The sequence below is a fragment of the Corapipo altera genome, unplaced genomic scaffold, assembly GCF_003945725.1.
Source record: "Corapipo altera isolate COAL_440 unplaced genomic scaffold, ASM394572v1 61129, whole genome shotgun sequence".
Lineage (NCBI taxonomy): Eukaryota > Metazoa > Chordata > Aves > Passeriformes > Pipridae > Corapipo > Corapipo altera.
The window spans coordinates 898,048-907,738 of NW_020884955.1; the positions used below are offsets into that span (position 1 = coordinate 898,048).

The window sequence follows — 9,691 nt, forward strand, 5'->3', positions numbered from 1 at the left end:
GGGGGGGGTTGGCGACCATGGCCTCGGCGGCCCCATGTGCGCCGTGCCCGGTCTGAGCGCTCGCTGTGCCGTTCCCCACAGCGTGATCCGGCTCATCATGCAGTATCTGAAGGAGAACAGCCTCCACCGGGCGCTCGCCACCCTGCAGGAGGAGACCACCGTGTCCCTCAACACCGTGGACAGTATCGAGAGCTTCGTGGCGGACATCAACAGCGGGCACTGGGACACGGTGCTGCAGGCCATACAGTCGCTGAAGCTGCCTGACAAGACCCTTATCGACCTCTACGAGCAGGTGAGCGAGCACGGGGCTCTTAGGGGCTCTTCAGTCTGCATGGGAGTCTCTGTGTGGTGTTCTCCATGCTAATGCAGACGTGTCTCTTGGTGCAGGTTGTGCTGGAGCTGATCGAGCTCCGGGAACTGGGGGCTGCCAGGTCCCTGCTGAGGCAGACAGATCCCATGATCATGCTGAAACAAACCCAGCCTGAGCGCTATATCCACCTGGAAAACCTTCTGGCCAGGTCCTACTTTGATCCTCGTGAGGTATGTTGTGCTCTCTTAGAGACTTCTGCTCTCCTGCATGACCCCCAGCATCAGCCCAAGTTGCTGATGGCTCAGGGAGTCTCTTTTCCTTGTCTCTGGGAGTGAGAATCTGCAGTTTCCCAGTTTGAAGATTTCATATGTTTTATTAAGTGTTAAGGAAATGGTGCTTGGCACTTGATCATGAGACAGCACCAGAGCAGTGGGAGTTCAGGGGTGTATACCTGTGTCCTGCCATAGGATGACATCTATACCTTGCTTTTTCTGTCTTATGTAGGACAGCAGAAAAAAAGGCGCCTTGTGCCAACAAAAATACTACTGTGTGGTAGCAAGGCATTTTTTCTTACTGGTTATTTCAGTGTGATGATGTCAGTCTGACATTTTTGGTGAAGGCCTGTTAGGTTATTGGCTAATTTGGTTAGTGGACTGATCCTGGAGGTCTTTTCCAACCCTGAGAATTTTATGATTCTGTACCCTGAGTGTTTCAAGGGTGGGTATTAAAGAGAAGAGAATTTTGGAGGTCTAATAGAAAATTGATATGGAAGGGGCTTTGATTCAGAGCAACAGAGGTTTTTGCGGGAAAAAAAATAATTATGCTTTGGAATAATCACCTCATAAAAATAACTTCTCTCTAGGCATACCCAGATGGGAGCAGCAAAGAGAAGCGGAGAGCTGCTATTGCACAAGCTTTGGCTGGAGAGGTCAGTGTGGTACCTCCATCCCGTCTCATGGCACTCTTGGGGCAGGTAAGTCTTGGAAAAGTATTTCAGTAGCTGTGTCAGCTTCCTTAGATATCTGCTGCAGAAAACTAGCTATGGTGTAGTTGAGTCTCCAACTCTGTAAAAATAAGGCTCAGATGTTACACATTTACGTGTGGTAAATTTAAATGTGGTAAACAGTTAAAAAGTAATTTTTTTCCATGTGGCAAGGATTTAGCTGTTGTAGGAAAAGCCATCACTCCAACAGTAGATTTTTTTCCAACAGAATAAATACTCAGCACATAGAATGCACCTTGAAAATAACATTCTATAACACACACTGTTCCTGTTGTGCTTTTTTTGATTCTCAGAATGCGTTTTTTTGATACTCTGTGCAGACAGTATTTCATATATCGTATGTCTGTATTAACTGATACTTAATGCTGATGTCTTTCAACTCTTTTAAAGGCACTGAAATGGCAGCAGCATCAGGGCCTGCTTCCTCCTGGTATGACAATTGACTTGTTCAGAGGCAAAGCAGCTGTGAAAGATGTAGAAGAAGAAAAGTTCCCCACACAGCTGAGCAGGCATATTAAGGTGATGTATTTGCTTTTATGTGTGTTGCTGCTGCTTGTTCCTTCCTGTGCTTTTATGCTGGGAGATAAGGGTAAATCTTCTGAATTCTTCTGTTCTTTTTGTTGTAAGTCATCTCCCCCCTCCTTTTCCCCTCCCCCTTTCTACTCCATGCTTTATCTCATCGGGAGACTTTTCTTCATGAGAGTCTGAGGTGAGGTCTTTTAGCAGGATTGAGTGCTTATGGTATTTGTGATTAAGATAAATGTGCTGTTTCTTTGGCTTCACAGTTCAGAGTCAATCAGTTTCCAGAAGTTTGCATAGTCCCCTTCTTTGTCTGTGCAAGGAAATACTTGTATCTTAAACTGTTTTTTAGAAGTCATGAGTCAGAACTTGTGAAATCAATTTGTGGCATTCAGTAACAGCTTTATTAGAACTTGTTTTATTTACCAGTGCTGATCTTCTATTTTTGTTTTGATTAGTGAAGACTTTGTTTCTATATTCAGTTGTCACGGTCACTTGTATTTAAAAACTTGGAAGTTTAAAAATTGGATATAAAAAAATATCAAACATTCCCTATAGAAATTACTCTGAAGAAACATCATTCCAAGTGAAGCAACTTGTACTAAGGAGCATTAAATTTGCGAATGCATACCTGTACAAAATACTGCATTTTTACCATCAAAATGAGACTACAGGTTTGTTTTAATGAGTTGTTCCTTTTAAGTTACTTATCAAGTTTTGCTTCTATTCTTCTATAAAACAGTTTGGGCAGAAGTCGCACGTGGAGTGTGCTCGGTTTTCTCCAGATGGACAGTACCTGGTTACTGGCTCTGTCGATGGCTTCATTGAAGTGTGGAACTTCACTACTGGGAAGATTAGGAAGGTGAGTTACTCCTTATTTCACACGAACGGTTCATTTGTCAGAGCACCTGAATTTATTCTTTGAGATTTTGTTTATTTTCATTTGTCAGGGAATTTGAAGCTGAGAAGGTCATCTGCTTAGGCGATTCACATATCAGTCTGAAACATTTACATGGGTTTAACTGTTTGGTCTGTCACAGATTTCCCTCTGTGATAACTTTTTTTTACTTCTCTGCATCATTGTTGCCTTTGAATCCTGCATTAGAAAGCTGTGAAGTTTATTTGACGATAGGTTATAAAATGTAACTGTAAGTTAAAACTGCTGCACTTTTGTACTTTACCTTAAAATAGATATCTTCTGCTTTTGTTTAGGATCTGAAGTACCAGGCACAAGATAACTTTATGATGATGGATGATGCAGTGCTGTGCATGTGCTTCAGCAGAGATACAGAAATGCTAGCAACTGGAGCACAGGATGGAAAGATCAAGGTACAAATCCTTTTGTACTGTATATTGGGAGAGACGGTGACCAAAAAGATTACTTTGCAATTGCAGGAACGTTGCCATCCCATATAAAAATAAATGAAGTTTAGCATGGCTCAGAAACAGATATGTATATTGGCTTTGATGTTTAAGCTTCTGTGACCTCATAGCAGAGTAACCACTTTTATTTCATTTGCTCTTTTCTGCTTCAGGTGTGGAAAATCCAGAGTGGTCAGTGCCTGAGAAGATTTGAACGAGCACACAGTAAAGGTGTTACGTGCCTCAGTTTCTCTAAAGACAGCAGCCAGATTCTTAGTGCTTCTTTTGATCAGACAATCAGGTAAATAAACTGAGAAAGTGTGAGGTACCTGTACAGGTCTTTAGTCCACTAAGCTTCTCAAAGTACAGTGAACCTTTCAGTTAGGGTGGCTTGCTCAGGGCCTTGTCCAGCTGAGTTTTCAAGATCTCCATGGTTGAAGACCCTATTGCTCCTATTGCTTCTCTTGGAATCTGTCTAGGTCTCTACAGTTCTTTTGGGGAAAATCCTGTTTGGAAATAGGAAAAAATGTTTTGGGTTGATAATAATTTTTTTTTTCCCTTTTTAACGTGTATCTTTTGCCTTTTGTACTTCAGCCATGGGCCTTTGAGAAGAACTTGACTCCGTTTATTCTTTAAAAACATGTTGGATAGCGATGTTAAGCAAATAGTTATAAAAACTCTGTTCTAATCTTAAGTTACCAGGCAGCAGCAACCTCATCAAACCCTTTTTACTGCAACTTTTAGCATCTGGGAAGTGTTGGTTAATGTTCGTGTAATGCAGTAGTTCTGATCTTGCGCCTACTTGGTGTCTTGTTACTGAGTGGAATTTACTCACTGGTTTGCACCTGTGTTTTCTGACAGGATTCATGGTTTAAAATCTGGGAAAACTTTAAAGGAATTCCGTGGTCATTCCTCCTTTGTCAATGAAGCTACTTTTACCCAGGATGGCCACTACATTATCAGCGCCTCCTCTGACGGCACAGTGAAGGTAAGGTAGCATTTACCCTTTGTGAATAACACATTCAGACTCTTGCTTTCTTCTAGCTGATTTGTTATGGTTGCTGCAGTCTCTGGAGAAGAACTTGGGGTTACCTGCAGTAGTGAGTCTGCTTGTGACCTTCACTCTAGATGTGTGTGAGAACTGATGGCATCTCATGCTGTGCTTACAGTCTGTTGCAGAGCCCGTCTCTGCTGCATTTGTGAAAAGGGGACAAAAGTGCAGGACTTACCTGCCTGTTCTGCTTTATTCTAGACATAGAGTTGACTGTGACACCTCTTGTCCTAGGACCTGGGGATTCCCTTCTCTGGAATAGTTGTATTTTCTTACTGTGTTGGTCACCTGTTGGTTTCTTGGTGCTTAGGAGCCCCTTGCTGTGTAGGCTGGGTAATTTGACATTAATGAAGCTGATGGTAGAAGTGATAGGTCTGGCTTTTAGTCCCAAGAAAGAGCAAAACTGCACAGTGTGTAGTAGTTAAGAGGAGTAAAGCATTATTGCATAGAGGGCATTACTGACTTATTTGGTTAATGTAGTTGTTTCTATATTTATTTATTAATTAAGTAGAGCATCGATGTAGTGCACTGAGGGTGGGCAAACAGATCCTGTTCATAGATGTGCCCGGGAAACTGTGATAGGTTTGCTCATGTCAAATGGAATGTTACTTCAGACTTGCACCTTTTGCTTGACTGCCCCAGTCATGGGAACAGTGTAAGAAGGTGGTTTCTTTTGATTGTACTAGTAGGTAAACAACAAAAATATTTCACAGATGATGAAGGACATTTTAAATATTAAACAAGTAGTTCTGTTTCCTGTTTCTAAACAGCTGGTGTTGAGCCTGAGGCAGCTGTAAGCTGGGGTGTCCCTCTCAGTAATAGCAGTGAGGCTTTGCTTTGTCTGCAGTTTTCATGTCAGTCTTGTGTAAAGCAAATTGCGTGTGCAGAGGTTACACATATATTCACAGATACCAGCTAAATGCAGAAAGCAAGTCTGGACTCACCCCTTAGGGAATATGCTTAAAGTAAGGGAGCCAGGTAGAATTTAGGTAATGGAGATTCACCTACAGTTCAGTTGTAGTGAAGTTAGTTATGGTGTTCACACTTCATAGTAGATGTGATAACTTTCTTTCTCAAATTCTGCATTAAACCATAACTTTTGGAATTCATATTTCCCTCCAGGAGCCTTAAAAATTCTGAATCCTGTATCAACTCATTCTTGTTTTAGTTTTTTAAAGCTAATTGGTTTTATGTTTGTTTTTAAAACTAGGTTTGGAATGTGAAGACAACAGAGTGCTCAAACACCTTCAAGTCTCTTGGCAGCACTGCTGGGACAGACATTACTGTGAACGGTGTCATTCTGCTGCCTAAAAACCCAGAGCACTTCGTTGTTTGCAACAGGTCGAATACAGTTGTCATCATGAATATGCAAGGACAAGTATGTGATCTTACTGGCATCCTTTAAAGTTTCTCTGTCTTTTCTAGAATGCAGAAAACCGTAGTTAATAACCTAATGTTGGGTTAAACCTGATTTCTCTGGTTTGCTTTCTGGACAAACTGTTCTGTACTCAGTTTGTAGAATGCAGAAAGCACTTTTGTCTGCAGAGAGATCTTTTGTTCTAAGCAGACCTAGTACTGCTTAAATATTTTTACCCTGGATAGAGTAATGGTGCTGCTGTTTAATCCTGGCAATTATTTCTGGGGGGGTGTCTTTACAGATTGTAAGAAGCTTTAGCTCTGGTAAGAGAGAAGGTGGTGACTTTGTCTGCTGTGCACTTTCACCTCGTGGTGAGTGGATCTACTGTGTTGGTGAAGATTTTGTGCTTTACTGCTTCAGCACAGTGACCGGCAAGCTGGAGAGAACCCTGACTGTAAGTTTTTAGCTTTGAACTTTTACAGAGTTTAAACACAAGGGGGATGTAACTATTCACCATGACTTCCATAAAGAGTAGTCCCAGACCAAGGAAACAGCCACAATTGGTAACAAACATATTGCAGAACATTTGGCTGTAGAATGCGTTTGGTTTTGTAGAACCATTTGATTGTAAAAGTTAGAAAAATATTTACCCACCAAGCCAGGAGTGAATTGAGTCAAACTTATTTGAACGAGAGCATGTCTTGTCCTGGGCTCCAGCTGGGGGAGGATCTGACCAAGCTGTCAGATTTAAAGCTGTCAGGCTTAAATTTGGCTTGGATTGAACTAAAAAAGAATACCAGATTGAACATCTGAATTTGACAAGGAACACTTAAATTTCGTGGATTTCTGTGGGTGTTAGCTTTCACTGAACCTTCCCTTACCCAGCAAAAAGTAACTGCCATGTCACAAAAATTGTAGTGACTGGAATTTGTTGTTGGGGGGGTGTGTTAAAACTCAGTCCAGCTTTCCTCCAGTTCTCGGTTGAAGAGAATATTTGCCTCAAATCTGCTAAAGGAAGACTCTTTTGACACATCTTTCTGCTTATTCTCCAGGTTCATGAAAAAGATGTCATTGGCATTGCTCATCACCCCCACCAGAACCTGATTGCCACTTACAGTGAAGATGGCCTCCTCAAACTCTGGAAGCCATAGATGGATGTCACAGCCAGCTCTGAAGCGTGCCTGTTAGTCATGGGTTATTGGTGTTTGTGCTTTAACAAGATCTAAATGTGCAGAGTATGATACTTGCTCAATTTTTAGTTAGGGTTTCCAGAGAAATGCTTAAATACACCATTGCTTAATTTCATATACTTACTTTTATCAGAGTAGTCAAAGTGACTTTGGTGAGAGTGCTTTTCTGTCTCCTGAAGTCTGTACTCTTCCTACAATGTTTGTGAAAGTTGAATGAGCCAGGAAGTAGGCACACTTATGAGTGGTTGCTGACTTCCTAAAATACAGCAAAATGTTTTGTTTTGTTTTGTTTTTTTAATTTGAGTGAAATGTGGAGTGGGAAAGCTGTTTCTTTCACACTGCTGAAACATAAGCATAGTTTTTCTGGAATACAGATGAGGCTACACTTCAGCTTGAAGGCAAGGCCATTTCTAGTCCATTGGGTTTTGCTGTGTTCAATTTTCACTATATTTTTCCAATTATATTGGAAAGTAGTGTCACACAGCTTACTCAGAATGAAACTATGCTTCCCCATCTGCCAGCACTTCCTGCTGTAAACTATAAACCTGCCTGATCTGGCAGTGAGATACAGTTGGTTTTGTTTGGGTTTTTTTTACCTTTTGTTTTATTTCACTTCTAGATTAAAAGGTATAAGTACTCTCTTCCTGTGAAGAAAGTGCAAAATGTCTTCAGACCAGTTGTAACTGAAACAGGCTTTAGGGGATCAATATTTTAAAACATGCAGAAGTTGGTTTACATAGGCTGAGTTCCTAGTGCTATGATAATGCTTTTAATAATTATTTGTAAGATTTTCTTTTTTTCAATTTCATATGCCTGTGGACCTAGTCAAGGTGATACTTAGGTCCCACAGATAAAAGGACACTTTCAGGTTCTTCATATGCTCAGTTTGGAGCAAGCGATTTTGTGATTTGAGATCCTGTCTTACGTACACCGTTGTGAGTGTACACCAGAATCTGACCATGTTTTTTCTAGGATGCAGAAGATGAGGTTTCTCCTGTAATGATGAATTAAACGCTTGTAGGTGTGAATCTGCTGTGCTGTGTTCTGTCTTCATCTCTTGTAGAATGCTTTCCTACCACAGTAATCTTTCAAACAGTGATGATTTCTGTTTGATTAAATAAATTAGTTCCAACTCAAGTATTTTGTCTATGTCTGTAGTGGTCCAGGGAATGCAGGAAAAGTTCAGCTGGAATTCTCACATAGCATTGCTTGTTCAGTGCACTAATTAAACTGTAGTGTTTAGTTCTCTGTTTAGCTCATGTTTTAATTCCCAAGTTGTATTTTACTTCCTTAAATACATCAATAGAGGGTTTTTTTAGATAGCAAAAAGTGATTATTTTTCCTGCCTGAAAAGACAGAGATATCTAATGGTGACACATCTGACAGGCTCCATTGGCAATTAGTACTTTTGATACAGAAGATCTTGACAAAATATTTTTAATACTAGCTAACTTGTGGTTCATTTTGTCTTCAGATTACAGAGAACTGCTAATCCTCAATGAAAACTGTATCTTGCATTGTTCTCTAAGAGAAAAGTAGTTACAGCAAATAAAACTGTCAGAATTTTAGTGTTTAAAGGTTGGAATACATTCTCTAGCTTAAAAATGTAAGAAACTCTGGCCTTCCTTATGATTTTTTTTGAAGAGTCTCAGTTTATTGCATTAAATACTCAAGACAAAAGGGTGATATTTACCAGTACTTATGAAAGGGCAGTGGTAAAACTTATTTCCTGGGCTACAGCTGTAATTTGTAAAATAGCTGACAGTTGACACAAAAATGTAGTGTTACTCTTGAAAATGTGATTTTATTTTTTTTTTATTAAAATGGAATTTTTTTTAAGGTAAATGTTAGTTTTTTAAATCTAGGAAGACATTTTCTCTCCAGGCAACCACCCGGGTGTTATGCCACTTACCTCTCTGTAAGACTAGAACAAGGCAACATCTAGTGCTTTGACTCATATTAAAGAAAACATTGTTCACCTGTGGGCTTTGCTTTGTTCTTGAATTGTTTTGTTTGGAAACGTCAACTTCTGTCACACGTAGAGAAGTGCAAAATGTCGGGGTGGGGTGGGGTGGGGTTGTGCCATGTGGTGAATATCCTCCAAATATACACCGTTAATAGGGAGCTAGCGAATAAATAAAAACTAATTAAATACTTTCTTGAACGAGGCAGCAGAACTAACTCCTCACATCTCCCGAAGGGAACGGAGGTAACAGCAGGTCGGAGCAGCAGGCCCTGGCCTATACGAGCAAAAACCGTCTACAGAGAGACCTGTCACCTTCAGCCACTGGAACAGTGAAGAGAGCGAACTCTCTACCTGCACCTTTTTATATGTTGTGTTACAGAAAGGGATGATGTGGAATACTTCCTTAGATTTCTGACCCCGTTGCTAAGGAAGGCCTAAAAAATCCAAAAAACCAACCCCCCTGTTCTCCACCCCTTATTCCATATGATTTCTTTACATAACACTTATATCTCACCCATAGCTTTTTTTTTTTTTATTACTGTCAAAAACGGCTAATGGAAAAAGAAAATAAACATTAGATGTGAAGGCATGAAGTCCTGGGTTTGTTTCACTCCCATCCCCATGCTAGCGAGATCAAATAGAGCATGATGAGAAGTGCAAAGGGATAAAAAAGAATAGCTGTGTTCCTCAAAAATGGCAATGCACTGTATCCTAGGAATGTCACATAGATATAATAGCCGATGGCAGTTATTACGAGCTTGATATCCACAAGCAAAAATCAAACCCTCCCTAGTAAAATCTGAGGAGACCACCTGAAAACGGAAGACTTGACCTCAACAGCAGTGGAGTCTTTGTGAATGTCTTGTAAAGCAGGTAAATTCCCATGAAGCCTGAGAGAGTAGATGGCCTCCAGGGTTGCCTGTCAGCCCCCAT

At 40.6% G+C, this 9,691-nt stretch overlaps 1 protein-coding gene across 1 annotated transcript in view; it reads left to right on the forward strand.

Annotated features, from left to right (window-relative positions):
• SMU1 (SMU1, DNA replication regulator and spliceosomal factor) overlaps positions 1 to 8,777 on the forward strand; it is a 9,093-nt gene extending 316 nt beyond the window's left edge. Inside the window, exons 2-12 of the mRNA XM_027663689.1 lie at positions 82 to 292; positions 388 to 540; positions 1,173 to 1,283; positions 1,704 to 1,832; positions 2,575 to 2,694; positions 3,045 to 3,161; positions 3,368 to 3,495; positions 4,056 to 4,182; positions 5,456 to 5,623; positions 5,904 to 6,056; positions 6,655 to 8,777. Of these exons, the coding sequence (XP_027519490.1) occupies positions 82 to 292; positions 388 to 540; positions 1,173 to 1,283; positions 1,704 to 1,832; positions 2,575 to 2,694; positions 3,045 to 3,161; positions 3,368 to 3,495; positions 4,056 to 4,182; positions 5,456 to 5,623; positions 5,904 to 6,056; positions 6,655 to 6,753 (1,516 nt within the window). The 3' untranslated portion in view covers positions 6,754 to 8,777. The remainder of the gene's footprint in view (positions 1 to 81; positions 293 to 387; positions 541 to 1,172; positions 1,284 to 1,703; positions 1,833 to 2,574; positions 2,695 to 3,044; positions 3,162 to 3,367; positions 3,496 to 4,055; positions 4,183 to 5,455; positions 5,624 to 5,903; positions 6,057 to 6,654) is intronic.
• The last annotated feature ends 914 nt before the right edge of the window (positions 8,778 to 9,691 follow it).